At 50.2% G+C, this 17935-nt stretch overlaps 1 protein-coding gene across 2 annotated transcripts in view; it reads left to right on the top strand.

The window, feature by feature from the left end:
* Smad1 (SMAD family member 1) overlaps positions 1 to 17935 on the top strand; it is a 61389-nt gene that overhangs the window by 20794 nt on the left and 22660 nt on the right. For both annotated transcript variants that reach the window (XM_021635641.2, XM_060393214.1), the window contains exon 2: positions 3841 to 4392. In XM_021635641.2, the coding sequence (XP_021491316.1) occupies positions 3993 to 4392 (400 nt within the window). In that variant the 5' untranslated portion in view covers positions 3841 to 3992. The remainder of the gene's footprint in view (positions 1 to 3840; positions 4393 to 17935) is intronic.

Below are 17935 nucleotides of genomic sequence, written 5' to 3'. Positions count from 1 at the left end.
TGCATGTGTGTGTGTGCATGTGTGCAAGAGCTTGCACACTCTCCAATTCCAGCTTTCTGTTGTTGTTTAGTTAGCAAATATTTGTATAATGAAGTTTCAAAACCTTTTTGTAGAGACTGCTTGGAAAGTTTGGGGAAGTGGGAGGGAGACATTGTTCTGTGAGCTCCAGCTGCTGTTACTGTTGGCATACTCACCCTGCCCACTGTGTACCCCACTTCTCTGAGCCACTGTCTGCTCTCCAGCGGGTCTGTGAGCGCGGTGTCAGGGCTGATAAAGTCCACCCAGTGGATGTGTGCATAGCTATTTTCCAGTGGTAGATAATTTTATGCTGAAAATTTTGGTGTGAAGTTTTGTTCCTTTTTTTCCCCCTTTGCCAATTTAGAATATCCTCTGCAGGTAAATGTAAGCTTCTGGTGAAGTGGCTGGGTTGACTGGAGTGTTCCTTACTGGATGATTTCCCCCCTTTGGTCAGTGTGAATTGTTTGTATTTGCACAGGAGGGAAGGAAATCTCTGCATGCTGACTCATGGTTTTACGTTGCGCTTTAAACTGATAAGGCCAGTTAGCTTCTGACATAAACTAAGGCAGGAAGTACAAAAAGGGACAGGAAAAAAATCTGGTTGTGTTGCCAAGTGTGTAGAGCTCATGTTGGAGTCCCTCATGTGAGCTGCCTGTTTGGCTGGCAGCTGGAAAAGCCTTAGCTCTCTCCCATAAGCGTTGTCGGTCTGTACTTTTTGTGGCCATCATGCTTACATTCGAGGCTCGACCATTTTGTTTTATCATTGAGAGCGCCGTCCAGACCTCAGCTGCACGGATGACCACTCCCAAGTGGTTCTGAGAGACCCTGCTTCCCCGAAGGCATTACCTTTGAGTCACATCCAGGCCTGGCCTCAGCCTCCTGCCGATACACTGTCCGAGGCTGCTGCTGCTGCTGCTGCTGCTGCTGCTTCAGCTCTGTCACTCCAGACCGAGGATACCTGTCCCTGGTCTGTAGGCAGGCAGGTTAGGGTGGCATTTCAGCAGTCTGTGCAGTAGACTTGGGGAAAAGGTCTTCACACCTTGCCTCTCTGCCTCTCACAGACAGACACAGAGCATGAAGCAAAACACTTCACTCTTCAGAATTCCACTTCCTCGTGTCTAAAGTGAAGACCACGGAAGCCCCTTTCAGGGTTTGCTGGAGGATTGCACCGGGGGGTTGGGGGCGCTCAGGACGCTGTCTCACTCTTGTCTCTCACAGGCCGTCTGAGGCGTCCTCTTTGGAACAACTTCCTGATAATCCTGGAGTTCGTTCTTCACTCCCTTTCGTCCTGTCTGTTCTGTACTGGTGTTTGACTTCACCTGTCCAAGCTTGTGTAACAGGCTGGACCGTAGCCTGTAATGCCCCAACATTAGATCCCGTGCAGTATCTTCAGTGGAGGCTTTATTCCCGTGACCTGACCCCCTCCCAGGGGACACCTCCTCATACTATAAGGACTTGGGATTTCAGAGTAAGACCTTGGGGACACGCGTGCGTGTCAGCCTGGCTTCTGCGTGTTTGACGACGGCACATCTCCTAGGTGCTGTATCAGCCTTCCTCCTGGCAGAGGCCTGGAGTAGCTGCAGAGGCCCTGCGCAGTCCTGGGGCCCTGGCATCGGATAGCCACTTGCTCAGTAGGCGTTGCAGGGATGTTTCCAACGTGTTCGTCCCTTAAACTTCGAGCTCCTTCCGGGCGTCACCGCTCCCCCGACCCACTATGTCCCAGGTATGTAGGAGACTGTTTTGAGGGTCATAAAGATCCACAGTGGTGGTGCTTAGGTACCCCTCCACCCCAACACACTCATTTCCTGTAGTAAACCCTCATCAGAAAATAACCCTCAAGTGTCTTTGAGATAAATAATCCCTCCTATTTGAAAGTCAGTTACTAAATATTAAAAGTTTATTTGGGATCCTGGAAGAAAGTCAAGGCCTCTCTAATTTGCTGCAGGAGACCTGGAAAGAACCAGTCTTTCCAGTTCTGAAACAAAACAAAATAACACAAAACAACACCCCCCCCCCCCCCCGTTTTACTGAGCAGCGAATCACCGTATCAATAGGTGTCTGCCAATCAAGCGAGACTTCCGATAGTGGCTTACCCCTGTCCTCTCTCCTTTCCAGTTAAGTGAAAACTTCAAAGTAACTAGTAAATGTGGGGGAAGCTCTTTAAAGAGAACGAGTAGTTCTCCGTTGACCGAAGTGCAGCCTTCATGTTGGAGGAACTTGGGGAATATGGAATCTTTTCATCTCAGTATCAGCTCTTCCTGGAGCTGAGTTAGTCACCGAGCATTTACTGAGTCTGTCCAGTACCAGGTACCGTGCTGTGCTCCAAAGATAGGGCACTGAGATAGCGTGGCCAGATTGGTTCCCCCAGTGATGAAGACGGAAGTGCAGCTAGCCCACTTAGCTGCCAGCACCATTCGTCATCGTAGCTTTAAGTTTGACCACCAGGTTTTCCTCAGCTCCTTCTGTTGTGAGTCATTTGTGACTTTTTTATTTTATTGACCAGCCTTGCTAAAAGACACAATTTTATTAGTGTTTTGACTTCATAGGTTTTCTCTAGTACACTTTTTAAAAAAATAATTTCTCAGTTCCTTGTATTTTCCTTTGGACTTAAATCGCTGTCCACCTCCCCATGTTGGTTACATAGAACATAGTTTTTCGGCTTTTTTTTTCTCTTCCAGTAAATGGATTTTAGCTATAAATTCCCATATGATTACAGCTTGTCACATCTTACTATATTTGGCGTCACATTTTTACAATCATTCAGTTCAAATACTTTGTCTCCTGTAATTTCTTCTTTGACTCATGGTTGAAACGTGGTTATTTCCAATAACAATATCATTGTTGCATTCCTTGCTGTGTTAGAACTGAGGGGTCCTTTAGTGTTGTTTGTTACATGTGATTGTTTGCGCACCTCACAGACATCAGGCCTGGCCCCCCTTGGCTGCCTTGTTTGTTTGTTCATTCTCCAGACAGGGTTCCTTACTGATCCGAGCTTGCCAAGTGGTCGGGGCTGGCTGGCCACCAAGTTCAGAGCCCTGCCGTGCCCTCCTCAGGGAGGGGTTATAAGCACACAGAACTCTTAGTGTGGGCTCTGAGTATCGAACTCAGTCCCTCATGCTTACAAGGCAAGCACTTTAGACACTGAGCTAGGACCTCTGCCCCCAAAATCTGATCCTCCAAATGATTTTACTCCTTCCTACGTTGGTTTTGCATATAAAAGTTGGTCCCATTTTACACTGTACTCTTCTGTAGTTGTCAGTTCTTACTTCTCAGTTAATATGTCAGTCTCCCATAGGACCGACTGGCATGCAAGAGTTGTTCTGATTCTGTGCAGTTTTCTGCCTGTTGTCTGTTGAGGCTTGTCACTGGCATGCACAGGTGGTGGTGGCGATATGCAAATTGATCACTGTGCCGGAAACACTTCACATGACCTTTGTCCAGGGCCTGGGTGCTGCTGTGATCATCTATTCTCTTCCTCCTCTAAGGCCGTCAATCCTGTTGCCTCAAGGCCCCACCCCTATCATCTAATTTAACCCTACTGAGTTCCTTAGCCGCTCCAAGCCCAAATACAGTTGGTCTCAGTGGTTTCGATGGTCACTGGGCCTTTAACTTGGGAATTTTAGGAGAACACAGTTCAGTTCCTGTCATCATAGACTGTAAATGCTTGTGAGTTCAGCATGGGGTTGCATCTTTCTAATAAAGACACTGAATTGTGAGGCTGAATAACATGAGCCGGGGACCACCTCTGCAGCCCCCAGCACGTAGCTAATTGTGACTTGTCTAGAGGTCATTTTAAGCCGCTTCTTCTCTTTTCCCTTGCAGGTACTAGCTGGAACGGGAGGAACGGCATTTTCTACCTTTTAGAAGCACAGACCGAGAGGCTAAAGAGAACCTATGTAAAGAAGCTGCCGTCTCGGCCTGCTGGAGCTGTCAGCCTCGCCGTCTGAGGAGGGTGTGGAACTCGACCAGTCGCTATGAATGTGACCAGTTTGTTTTCCTTCACGAGTCCAGCTGTGAAGAGACTCCTAGGGTGGAAGCAGGGTGACGAGGAAGAAAAATGGGCAGAGAAAGCTGTGGACGCTTTGGTGAAAAAGCTGAAGAAGAAGAAAGGGGCCATGGAAGAGCTGGAGAAGGCCCTGAGCTGCCCAGGGCAGCCCAGTAACTGTGTCACCATCCCCCGCTCCCTGGACGGCAGGCTGCAGGTGTCCCACCGGAAGGGACTGCCGCACGTCATTTACTGCCGCGTGTGGCGCTGGCCGGACCTGCAGAGCCACCACGAACTGAAACCCCTGGAATGCTGTGAGTTCCCATTCGGTTCCAAGCAGAAAGAGGTCTGCATCAACCCCTACCACTATAAGCGAGTGGAAAGCCCTGGTGAGTGACTTCCATGCACTTTGTGTGGCCGAGGGGAAAGTTTGGGGGAAAGTTGGCATGTATTCGTACATGCGTGTGCAAAAGGGAAAGAGCACAGGAATGCTCGTATGTTAGTCAGCCTTCGCTCGCCGTAGCTAGTACCTGTAGCAGCCACTGTATAAAGAGAGAAGGTTCGCTTTGATTTGAAAGGATCAGTCCTTGGTCTCACGGGGTCCGGAACCTGACCCGCAGCACTGCCAGGGTTGGTGGGTGGCAGTGCAGAACTCACGCCAAAAGAGGGAGCGGCTGGAGCCCCGTTCTCCCCGTCACTGACGGGGAGACATCCCAGCAGGCTCTGGGGCAGCCTTCAGCCCTGCGACGTTTTCAGGGTGCTTCCCAGATCCAGACCGAGCAGCCCTGAGTATTTCACGCTCGGTAACACCCCTTCTCTCTCAGTGACTTTCTCTCTAAGGAGCAGGTTCTGAGAGTTGGGTTTAGTGTCTGAACTTGCTTTGTATGATGCGCATTTGCTCCGAGTATCTCTCTCGAAAGATTAGCTGTGCGATGCGATGCAGTGCCAGACGACAACAGCAGGGGCTCTCTCGGTGTGCCCCGAAGGAAGGGCGGCGCGTGGCAGCCCTGATCAGAGCCGCTTCGTGTTTCATGGCGGTGCCTTTTGTCATCTGTGTGGAAGTGTCCTGCCATGTGTTCCCTGCAGGACTGTGTTCTCCCATGCAAGGATCTGCTGCTGTCTGCTCTGTAGGAGTCTCTGTCTTGGTGTCTGTGGACCCACCCGTAGAAGCCAGTTGAAAACGTTGAGCCAAGGAACTCTGTCTCTACTGGGCAGGAGACCCCTCCTTCCTGACAGTCTCTCTTTTGGTTTTAGCGGCTGAAAAAGTCAGCAGACTCCATTGCTTCTGGGGCTCAGGCTCAGGAGCGCTTAGCGGGTAGGTCTGCCTCCTCTGCCCCACCACAGGATGGCCACCACGTGCTGATGCCCCGAGTGTGAGCTGTGGTTGCTGTCCGCTCTTGTATAGGTTGGCTTGCACTGGCGATCTCAGCTTTGTGAGCACCACAGCGTCGCCTCGGCAGTGGGCTCCATTTCATAGCCTTGGGGTGAATCAGCCCATTCTACTGTGTATTTTTAGGAGCAGCTTATATACAGACACAGTTTTCTTTTAGCCAGAACTGAAGTGGACTTGGGGGGTCTTGGAGAGTAAAAAGTACCGTGCAAGCAATATGTACAGATTAGATCCTTGGGTGCGTGTGTTCCGGTGCTCACGGTCCACAGGGAATATTTCATGTCGCATTAGTAACGAAAGCGACTCCTCCAAGCCAAGGGACTTGTGTGTCCGACGTCTGGAAAGCAGAGGGGTCTGAGCACGGAAAGTACTCTGGCACCTAGGATCACGGTTAGGAGCACTGCGTGCGTGAGTCCTCTGCAGCCGCCCACTCTCGCTCCGCTGCGCCAGCCTGCCAGCATTTTGCCCGGCTCTGCTGCAGCCCCACGCTGTCGGCTGGGTTAGCCTTGCAGCTCGTGGTCCACTGAGAGAGGCTGTGACCGAAAAGTCCTCTTCCCATTGCTCTTCAGGAGTCTCTGCCCGTTCTGCTTCTGGTCCCCACTTCCCAGTTCTTTTCCATTTCCTGTATGGCTGTGTGCCTGACTTCTGTGCCTTTCCCTCGGTTTCTAACTCCTGTCTCAGCTCACTTGGCCTTCTCCTTTAAGTCTAAAGTGAGTAGAGGTCTGTTTAGGTAGAACTCTTCCTTGAGTCTGCCTTTTTCTTGCCCAGAGATTAGCCTTTGCCATAGCCACCCCACGCTTCTTCCCGAGAAACTTCACAGCCGTCTGCTGTTCAGCAGCTCTCTGTGAGTGAAGCAAGTGTGGGCCGGCACCGTGCGTGCTGGCGTCCTCCTCTCAGCAGCCGCCACACTGACTCCAGTCATCTCCATCACTGAAAACTCTGTGACTCGTTTATCCATGTGGCCATCTGTCTGTCTTCCTAGAGATGAGTTTTCAGTTTGTCCGCATCCTTTGAAAACCATCTTCCCGTCTTCGGTCATTTCCTTGCTGGTGTAAGATAAAGACAGAAGCCATTCCTGGCGCAGCTCTGTTACTTTGTAATGTGCTCTAACCTAAGGGGATGGGGAGGTGGAGAGCTGGCTAGACTCTGAGTTTCATGTCCTTTCTCCTCTTCAGCCAAGAACCTTACCAGCTATTCACAGGACAGTTCTGGAGATCTGTTGAGGGTAAGGATGAGATGTTTCTGATTTGAATAGACCAGGGGTTTTAGTTTTTCTTTTCACACCGTGAAGTGGCATTGTGTCCTTAGGGTGCATGTGTGTGGTCACATGACAGCTGTGCTTTGCCGAGGTGCTGGCTGCTGAACCCCTGGTTAAGTGTCCAGGCTAGTCAAGTCCCATCGTCCTGGTGAGATTCTCCCATGCAGGGGTGCCAGTGAGTCAGTCTTTTAAGTCATTCAGCATTTGGGAGTGTTTGTTCTAATACAGATATAGAAAGTTGACATTCTTCCTTTAGATACCCATCAAGGCTAGTGAGAGAAAGAATTCATTCTGTTTTCATTTGTCTCTGTGCCGATTTTATTCCTGTTTCTTTGAATGCCTTCACTTTCTTTTTCTTTGCCCCAAAATAATTTCATTGCTTCAAGTAATGGTTTCTCCTTAACCTGTGGTGTGTATCTTGTTACAAATAAAATAGTGTAAAAACAGTGGTACGGAAACCCCAGCACTTTGAGAAACATTGTCTCTTGTACTCACTATAGCTTCGGGGACCCTTCCTTCTGCAGAAGGTCGGGCTCAGGCCACCATCGAAACGTACGTGTCTCGGAATGCGTTTGGATTTCCCTCCCACACACATGTAGACACTTGCATAGAGCAGACGGTTCTCAGAGGTCCGGAGACTAACCCTGCTGCTGATGGAGCAGTCCAGCTGGTAGCTTGGACTTCAGCAGCCTTCCCAGTGGAGGCTGCTTATTAGTGGTTGGATTAAATATTGCTTCTCTTTCTTTTCCCAAAGTAAATGCTGACAGAGGCTGAGTAAGTCACCTAATTGTGGTATTGAGAGGGCCATTCGGCTGTTGTCCGCTCCTCCCAAAGGGCCTTAATGGGGCTTTCCTGTCCACTGGTCTCTTTGTTTCCTTCCTTCCTTCCTTCCTTCCTTCCTTCCTTCCTTCCTTCCTTCCTTCCTTCCTTCCATGTTTTTTTTTTCTCATGTGGTTCTTGAAAATTAATTTTGCACTTTGAACTTCACCATGGAAGCCATTATGTTTCTTATTTTATTTTTGCTCATGTGGTTCTTGAAATTTATTTTTGCACTTTAAACTTCACTATGGAAGCCCTTACGAAACTTGAGCTTAAAATTCTGAGATTTTTGTCTGGTGTGCCAGTACATTCCTATGATCCCAGCGCTCAGAGGGCTGAGGAAAAGATTGTTTGGGTCCACATAGCAAGACCCTGTCTCATAAGACACCACCCCCAAACAATTAAGTCTGAGATTTCCATTAACAGTGAAAATGGAAGTCTCAGCTTAGTGGCTGCTTAAGATTAAAACACACTGAAAATCCTCCTCACCTGTTGACTGAGTATGGGCTTCAGCTCCAGCTGCCCTGCTCAGCCTGTAATTTGTGGCTTGGTAAATTTTGCCTAAAAGAGAAACTTTTAAAAGTTATAGAACTGGAGAATGATTCCTTATTGCCCAGCAAGGATAGGGCAGGGAAGTAGATGCCTAGGACCGAGGTGAGCCGGGGGTCTGGAGGGTGCTGGAGTTTTTCTGAAGGTGACAGTGTCAGTGCCAGTGGCAGAAGCTGCATATGAATCTGTAGTGATCTCGACTCAAAAAGCGTTCTGTGGAGAAGCAGCATCGGTGCGTCTCACGGCTCAGCCCCAAGTGCTCTGCCCTGAGAACCAGGGGCCCTGTAGGAGGTGCAGAAGCGCCTTAGTGACCCCGGCCCCTCCGAATCTGATTCTTTCCTGGGCTCGCAGTGGCAGCACAGTGCTGGTGATCACGGGAGAAGCGTGGCACACACAGCATCCTTTGACATTGCAGAGGGGTGAGTTCCCGTCACACACAGCATCCTTTGACGTTCCAGAGGGGCTGATGTCCCCACGGTGCTGCATGCTGAGCTTTAGGGTTAGCTGGGTAGGTGGGGGTCACCGAGCTTCTGGGCAGTAAATAGGAACGTTTGCTGGGGAGGGAGCAGGTCCTGACTTCCTTGAAGGTTTTGAAGTCATAAGTCAGATACCACGATGTGGTCGTTATAAAGAGTGGAGAACAATTGACTCTATTAACTATAACAATCAAAGCAAGGCTGCGTGCACTGTGATCCAGTACTTCTGAATTTCTCTTCCTTCTGACATTTACAGTAAACACGGGAGTCTGCAGGAACTGTGCCCACCAAAAGAGATGGTGCGTAATTATAGTGGCACATGCCGAATTGAATGACGGGTGTGGATGAAGGGTGAGCGTAAGTGAGAAAGCTCAGAATAGCTCTAACAAAGACTTCCTCAACCGAAACACACCTGGGCAGCGTGTTCTTGCCAACACTGGCCTGTAGTGCAGTGCAGAGGTGTCCCCGGATGTCCACTATCCCAAGGACTTTTTTATTTGTTACCGTATGTGCGCACTTGGTGTCCAGAACGCAACACTGACCGTCATTCTCAGGAGCCCAGTCCTTTGCAGCGGATTCTCTCACAGTCGCTAGTCGCCGGCCCTGACGGGGCTCCTGCTGTCCCCGCCTCTGCAGCTGGCGGGGGGGCGGCCATTGTGAGTCTTTATGCCTGGAATTGTGTCGATTCTGGGGGGTGAAACTCAGGTCTTCATGCTTGCAGGCCACGCCCTTTCCCAACAAGCCCTGTACAGAGGACTGCCGTCAGTGTTTAGGTGGAGAGGGAATAAAGCAAACGAGCATTATTAAGAAGCAGTCAAGGAAAACAAGTTTAACGGAAAAGATCAAGACCAGGGAAGATGAGCGAGTATGTGCGCACAGGCATTGCAGTCGTACAGATGCGCTGTGCGCCAGTCTGGGGAGGTGGCAGCAGCCTGAGCCCCTGCGGGTGGTGCCTGGTGGAAGGTGGGCCGGCACTGGGGTGTGTACTCTTAAGGGGTATTGGGCCTGGCTCTGTCCTTGCTGACCCTGCTTGCCGTGACGGGGCAGCTCTGCGTGCCCTGTGCTCCATGTGTATTGTGCCGTGGCACCAAGGCCCATGGGACCAAGACAAACAACCTAAAACCGCTGGAACCCTGTGACAACCCCCCAAGCCTCCCCCCTTTCATCTGACTTTTTGTTGAGTTTGTATTAGCAAAGTAAGGCTAACAACCATGAGATGACCTAAAGAGCCCCCGCCTCGGAAAGGTTCAGTCAGAGCTGGCCTTGGCAAGAGAATTGGAAGGTTTCTCTTTCTTGTTTTGTGGGAGGAGAGCAGGGTCAGCACGTGCGGCCGTCACCCAGGCAGAGCTCAGAGGACAACCTGTCACCCAGGCAGAGCTCAGAGGACGACCTGTCTCTAGTTGGGTGTTTCTGTTTCTGCGGCTGGAACTCATGGGCATTTTGTGTTGTTTCTTCTTTAAATCCAGATGTAAGGGCCACATCTGTAATCCCAGAGCCACTATGGCAAGGTAGGAAGAGAGACAGGGCCAGAAGCTCACACACATTTCAGCAGCAGGGGCGGGAGACTCGGCCTCAAACTTGAGGCCGTTTGATCAGCAAAGCCCTTAAAGCAGAAGTGGGATGTGAAGAGTCGGTGATGACAGGTCAGACATCCTGAAAGCTCCCATGTGGTGTCTGTGAGAGGGGCCCAGCCCATCCTAGACTGGTAGCCTGGAACTCTTAGGTCCAGGACAGAAAAGGGTGATGCTTGCTGCATGTACATGCGCACATGTGCAGATGCCATGGAGGCCAGACGCGTGGGCCCCAGTGTGGGTGCTGGGAGCCCAACCCCAGTCCTCTGTGAAGACAGAACACTTAGCTGCGAGCACTCCAGTCCCCCAGTTTCTTTTTTAGGAGGCAGGGGGAGCTCACGCTCACGCGTAAGAGCGCAGTTGTTGGGAGGCTTTATCAGCTAACACAAAGGTTAGCTCCATCAGTTAGCGTGTGACGTAGCCGTCAGCGTACGTAAGTGCTGCGTGTTGGACGGAGGAACCGTTGTTCCAGGTCTACTATTAAAAGGAAAGACTAAGCTGGCCACTCCCAGCACTCAGGGAGGCAGAGGCAGGAGGATCTGTGTGACTTTGAGGCCAGCCTGGTCTACAAAGCGAGCCCAGGACAGCCAAGGCTACACAGAGAAACCCTGTCTAGAAAAACAACAAACAAACATAAATAAATAAATAAAAAGGAAAAGGAAAAAGGGTTAAAAAAATCTCTCCTGATACTTATCTGATGAAGAGTTAAGCAAAATCCTAAGTTTGGGGATCTAAAACTATATTGTTCTCTCTCATGCACTGCCCACAGTGGGTTGTTTGGTTTTGGTTTGGTTTTAACTCCTGGTATGATAATTTTAGCTTATGCCCTAAAGTTATTTTCTACCTCAGAGGACTCCTGTCCTCTCTTAGCACTCTTCCTCTGTGGAAGTGAAGCAAATGAATGTTCAACAAAGGACAGGAACCTGAGCAAAGAGTGGAAAGAGAAGAGGCCCAGGGGTGGGAGATGGAAAGGGGTCTGGTGGTAGGAGGAGCCTGTCACCAACTCAGGCCATGGGATACCTGTGTGGAAAGCCAGGCAGGAGCCTGTGCTGCCTAACAAGTGCTGGCAGCGGGGACCCGAGCTGCCCTGAGTGACAGCTAATGTTTTCTGCTGAACATTGTTTGTTTGCTTTGCTTTATATCTGTCTGTCTTTGTGCGGAGCGGCAAATGCCGTTCTGAGCGCAACTGGCAGGAGCCAGTTCTCCTCCAGGAGTCACACTCAGGTCCCTGGGCTTAGCAACAAGCACCTTCGCTTTTTACACTGTCTTGCCAGCCCCTGGACGCTGCTTTCTGTGAGCAGTACAAGGCCAGGCCGGCCAGTCCTGTAGCTTGAGTCTGTATTCCACCGAGGACTGTAGCCCCCGCTGTAGTCTTAGAGAGGCAGGGGTCCTTGCTAGATACCTGACACAGGTGAGAAACTGGAAGTTCGGTCTTCATGCTAGAGACATGAACAAGAGCCCCAAGGCCTGGGCTGGAGAGATGGCTCAGCGGTGAAGAGCACCAGCTGCTCTTCCAGAGGGCCTGGGTTCAAGTCCCAGCGCCCACATGGCAGTTTACAGCTGTCTGTAACTCTAGTATCATACACCCTCATACATACAGACATGCAGGCAAAACACCAAAATAACACATAAGATAAAAATAAATAAAACATTTTGAGGGATCTAAGAGCAGATGAGGGAGGGAGGCTGGGATTGGGAGGTGAGGAGGGAGGGGGCTACAGCTGGGATACAAAGTGAATAAACTGTAATTAATATAAAATAAAAATTTAATTAAAAAAAGAGAGACCCAAATCCCGTACCGGTGTACAGTGGCCCCTCAGCATCCCTCCCCCGGCTGACCGCCCGGTCCCGGCTCTGATTCGGTGTGTCTGGGAGGGTGTCCTCAGTCTCCTGTGTTAGGCAAGGCTGTGAGGGGCACACGTAGAAAAGGGCTGCACCGTGCGCGTCAGCTTAAACCGGCGTCGAGTTCAGACTCCCAGGCCTACTGCCTGGGAACACGTGACGCTTATGTCAAAGACGGAGCAACGGTTCCGCCACCTCGCAGACTGGACGCTCTCAGCTGAGGGAAGTGACAGGAGTAATAAAATGGCAGTCGCCACCATGCAGCCACTCTGGGGCATGGTGCTCCTGCTGAGGTGGAGGGAGGTGCTCCTGCTGAGGTGGAGGGAGGTGCTCCCGCTGAGGTGGAGGGAGGTGCTCCTGCTGAGGTGGAGGGAGGTGCTCCTGCTGAGGTGGAGGGAGGTGCTCCTGCTGAGGTGGAGGGGGGTGCTCTTGCTGAGGTGGAGGGGGGTGCTCCTGCTGAGGTGGAGGGGGGTGCTCCTGCTGAGGTGGAGGGGGGTGCTCCTGCTGAGGTGGAGGGAGGTGCTCCTGCTGAGGAGCAGCGGTTGGGGAAGGTGCCTGTGAAAGATAAGGAGCTGAGGGTTGGAGGTGGGCAGAGACAGCTAGGAGACTGCAGCCGATTGGCGTAGCTCGCTGGGGAGGGCGAACTTACCTCTAAGGTAGGTGAGAGCAGGAACCTCGGGCGGGCCCCAGTCATAGCCAGCATGAGTGGGCACAGTCTCACAGAGACACATTTCACAGGGGCCATCCTGGTGGACCAGAAATCACTGGCTGCCATTTTCCAGGAAGTTGAATTTTCAGAAGCTGAGTTACACTTAGGCTATTTTTTAAAGTAAATTGAAGGTTTGGCTTTTATTAAAAAAAAAAAAAAGCTCAATACAGGTATTAAATACAGTTCATCCCTCTGTGTGTGTTGAAATTGTGTTTGCACTCTTGTCTTCTGTGAATGTACTTCAGAGTGATTGCTGCATTCCTACAAAGTAGATTCTACAATGTCCTCCTTGTGTAAAACAGTCTCTTGAAAATGTGATTCTCAGAACAGCAACCTCATCACGGGTGTGGGAAGATGGCTCAGTAAAGTGCTTGCTGTGCAAACGTGAGGGCCTGAGTTCAGTCTTCAGTGCACACGGAACACACCTGCCACAGTGGTGATCCCCATACTGGGGGAAGGAGACAGACAGTCCAGGGGCTCAAGGGCCCAGCCAGTCCATCAAAACAGTGAACTCAAGGCTTTGTGAGAGCCTGTCTCAAGAAATCAGAAATAAAAGTAGAGAAGCGATTGAGGAAATGAGGTCAACCTAGTCTGTCTCTGTCTCCTCTCTCTCTCTCCCAGCCTAATCCACTTTTTTCTCTCTCTGTCTCTGTTTCTCACACATACACACACGCTGCCCAACCCAGTTTTTCTCTCACTCACACCACCCCTCTCTCTGTCTCTCTCTCTCACATACACACTGTTTCTGTGTGTGTCTCTCACACACCACTTTCTCACATGTGCACACACTCTCACACTTGAACACATGTTCTGCATACACGGAGACACACTCAGCTACACACACCACACACACATACACACACGTGTGCATGCACACCCACCACACACACGCACACACACACACACACACACACGTCAGAAACTGGGAGAACTGCACTGGCCTTTACGCCCTCCTCTCAGATTTGTGGTCTAACTCGAGCCCCCTGGCTGTGAGCAGGCTTTCACTCAGGCCTCTTTCATCAGGTACTAGATCCAGAATGGGGTACTTAGCCAGGCTGTGCCTGCTCCCCAAGAAACACTGATTGCAGTTGTAACGAATCAGCACAGAAACACCTGTGGCGGGGCCGTGCTCTCCCGTTCACTTTTATAATCGCAGCTCGGGAGACCTCATCTGACACTTCAGACCTGCCCACCCTCAGCTCACCACCAATGAGCAAACAAAAAGATAAAGGGTTTGTAGCTGTTGTTTATTGCTGTTAAAATTTAACCTTGGTTAAGATGCAGAGAACCATTTCTTCAGTTTCTGAGACCTACCTTGAAGTAAGGAGTTTAATTTTGCAAACAAACATACTATTAGCTTGGAAACAGTTTTACCCCCACCTCTTTTCATGAAAGTCTTGGCCCACAAGGGCACCCAGCGCTCTGTCAGAGACATCTGTCTTAGCTGGCTGCTCTGGCAGCTCACCCTTTCGGTAAGAGTTGCTGCTTCGAGGCTGGTTGGGCCACCTCACGGCTCTTACCGCAGTGAGATGTCTGTGCTGTCACCTGGACTGAGCTCTGCAGAACTAGAATTTGGTGCCCGAATTCATGGCAACAGACGTGCAGAGTGTAGGGCAGCCTGAGGAAAGCAAGGGTGAGTGAGAAGCCCCAAGAAGTCTGATGATTCGCTCAGAGCCGTGGAGGTGGTTGTCCCGCTCAGGTCGCTGAGCCAGTGACCTCCCCAGCCACGCGGAACCAGGCAGGAAGCGTTTGGTAGCTTGGATTGCCATTCTGTCTGCATGGACAAACACAGGCAGAGGGGCTGGCAGCCTCCTCGTCCGAGATGTGGTAAAGCGAAGCCAGCTGCCTTTGGGAGAACATTTGGAGGGTCACAGCGCAGCTGAAGACTTGCCAGGTTTAGACCAGAACACGTTGCCGCTGACCATTTGGTGTAGAATTTCAGGCCACGCCTGAGACTCTGGATGGCGATCCAATGTGGCGATCTGCTGTGTAATTTTAGCCGTTCCTGGTCATTCCTTTCCCGTGCGCCTTGGCACGGGAAACAGAGTCCAGGAGCAGAATCACAAATGTCTCCTCAGACATCAGCATCCTAGAGTTTTAGTCTCAGTTTGGTTTTCCTGTTAGCAGGAAAGGGGTTTTATTTTTTCACGGAAAGTAATGCAGAGTTTGAAAAGCAGCCTTAACTGCAGGAAGGGAAGGGAGAAATCTGGCTCCTCCCTTCCAAAAGGTCAGGAAAAGATAAGAGAGAGTGTCACACTTTTAAAGGCTTACAGCAGGGGTCTGGAAAGATAGCTCAGTGCTGAAGAGCACATAATGCTCTTATAGAGGACCCAAGTTCGATTCCTGGCACCCACATTGGGCATCTTACAGCTGCCTCTACCTCCACCTTGGTCAGATCTGGCCGTAGAGGGTACCAGCATTCACATATATGTACAGATCTATCCACAGATACCCACATACATATGCATAGTTAAAGAATAAAAAGTAAAAATAAAAATAGTTTTTAAAAATAAAGACTTGAGAGAGAGAGAGAGGGAGAGGATGGCTTAGTTGGTGACATGCTTCCTACACAAGTCTGAGGACCGAGGCTTAGACCCCCGCCCACACACAGGGCGGAGCTCCATGGGCCCGTGGGTCTGAAATTCTAGCACCTGCAAGCTGTGGGGAGGAAGATCCCTATAGCTTGAGGCCCATCCAGTTCAGTGAAATTGGTGAGCTCCATGCTGAGTGAGAGACCTTTTCCCAAAAGGTAAAGTGGGAAAATAATTGAGGAAAACAGCTGATGTCAACCTCTGGCCTCCGCGTGCATGTGTGTATGAATGTGTGTGTGTGTGTGCGCGCGCGCGCGCGCGCGCGCGTGCGTGTTTGTCAGGTACGAGAAAGGCTCCACTCAGCCAGGCTCCTGTTTCAGGAAGGGCACAGGGCTCAACCAGGCTAGGGTGTCAGTTCCCAGGGTTTCCCTAACACACAACTCAATCAATTTCAATAAAACCACAAGGCTTAACATCCAAGGATAAACCTAAGGCAAAAAGAGCAGAGGACTGACAATGTTTAGAAAGCACATTTGGAATCTGGTTCCTCCACAGTGTCTTACAGAATGAAGCATTTCAGAAACATAGGGGAACATGCTGAAACCAGGCATGCTGTTCTTAATATGAAGTTAGGGGTGTAGGAGAACTTGGAAGACTCTGCACATGCCTTTCAGACCAGGTTATGTGTGTCCCTAAATTAATGTTGACGCTCTAACTCCAAATACCATGGAATGTGGGTTTTAGAGACAGGCCCTTTTAAGGAAAAGATAAACTAAGAAGAAGGCATTGTAGGGGTCCCTAATGTAGGCTGCTTAACACCCTTGTAAGATGGGGCAGAGGCCATCAGGAGCCAGAACAGAGGCCTGGGGGGAATCCAGCCCGCCACTCCTTTCATTTTGGCTTTAGCCTGCAGGACCACAGGAAACTGAATTTCTGTTTCTGCCGTCACCACTCTTTGGGATTTCATTACAGCCTACCTAGGAAACCAATGGAGACAGTGTCCCCAAGTCACAGAGACTTGGACAGGCCTTTCTGGTGCTTTTGTTTGTTCTTCCCGTGCTGGAGATGAGCCCGGGTCCCCGTGCATGGGAGGCAAGCGCTGTGCCGCTAAGCTGTGCGTGCTTTCTCTTCCTGGTAACGGTGTGCTGGGCGTGTGGGTGCTGGGATCTGGAAGAGCAGTGTGTGGTCTTCACCGCCGAGCCAGCTCCCCAGCCTCTCTATTTTTCCTTTTGAATAGTCTCGCTAAGTTGCCCAGGCTAGCTTTGCACTCAGCACCCTCCTGCCTTCATCTACAGCCCAGTTCTTACTCACTCTGAAGACTTTTCAACACCAACATGCTTTTCTGTCAACTGGAATGTAATGGCCTCTCAATGAGGAATCAAGAACTTTTTGTTTCTGAAAGGTAGCTGGGCAGTAACCAAAGCCATTTGGAAAAAGACAACTGAGAAGAGAAAGCAGCAGGAGCTGGACCTGCCAATCATTGAAACCCCCGGTGGTGGCACCCACCTTTCATCCCAGCACTCAGGGGGCAGAAGCAGGCTCATTTCTGAGTTCAAGGCCAGCCTGGTGTACAGAGCGAGTTCCAGGAGCGCCAGGAAACACAGAGAACACAGCAGCAGCGTGTGTACAAGCGCACAGCATACTCATGCACACGAACACACAATTAATAATATGTAATTTAAGAAATCAAAATGGCGTCATGGACACAGATTAGATTGAAATGTCTGAGAACAGGCAGGTCATACACAGGGCATCATGAAGAGGTAACCCCTCAGCCCCCAGGGCCAGGAGGCACTCTGATCAGTGGCATGTAAGGGGCTGGCTAACCATTTAGAAGAAGGTAAAAGTAGATGCTTTCCTCACACCACAGGTAAAGCTCGTAATCAGAAACCTAAACAAACTGGGGACTCTGCACGCCCCAGACGGGTGCAGGGGCGAGTTCTGCTGTTTAGCATGGGTGTGTGCAAACACACACACACAAAGACAGAGAGACACACACACACAGAGCCAGAGGGTGAGCAAACAAACAAGACCGTGGGTAGCCACCCTGTGAAAAGGGTAGAATGAGGCGACTGAGCAGAGGAGCCGGGAGAGGAGGCGTGTGGGTCTGACCTTCAGAGCCAGGTTAGTGCTTTCTGGGTTTACCAAGAACTGGGGAGAACAGTGAGGATGGACAGTGAACTGTGCAGATGAGCTTAACACTGAAGGTGGGAGTTGTACCAAACAAATGTTGAACAAATGGAAATGAATACTTGTATTTTGGACGCAAAAGTAAATTTAAGGAGAAAACAGATTCCAAATTCCTAGGTGTAGTTCATAAGATGGTATTAATATAGTAATTTTGAAAAAAATAAACGTTAGTGTATTTAGAATTAAGGGAATGCATGAATTCGTGGCATGCATTGTTGACTCATGGCAGTCATCCCTGTGCTCGGGAAGTGGAGGCAGGAGGATCAGCAATTCAGAATTATCCCCAGCCACGAGTTTGAGGTTAGCCTCTGCCCTGTCTCAAGATTCCCAAATCAGTAACATAAAAGAGGACAAATAAAAAGTTCATGAAGCTGGATTGGACTTGGGAGAGCATTGGAAACCAAGGACTTCACACACACACACACACAGAGCTAGAGTTAGTGTGACACCAGAAGACTGTTAGAACCCAGGTTTCGGGTTCTATGACATCCCTCATTAACAGGAACATGGGGTCCCAGGGATGAAGAGGGAGAAGCAAAAGAAACATCTGGAACACTGAGTTTCACAAATCAAAGAAATGCTTAAAAGAGTGGTAGC

This window comes from Meriones unguiculatus, chromosome 10 (genome assembly GCF_030254825.1).
Source record: "Meriones unguiculatus strain TT.TT164.6M chromosome 10, Bangor_MerUng_6.1, whole genome shotgun sequence".
NCBI lineage: Eukaryota > Metazoa > Chordata > Mammalia > Rodentia > Muridae > Meriones > Meriones unguiculatus.
Note: the sequence above shows the minus strand (reverse complement) of the source record. Positions and strands in the feature narration are given on the sequence as shown.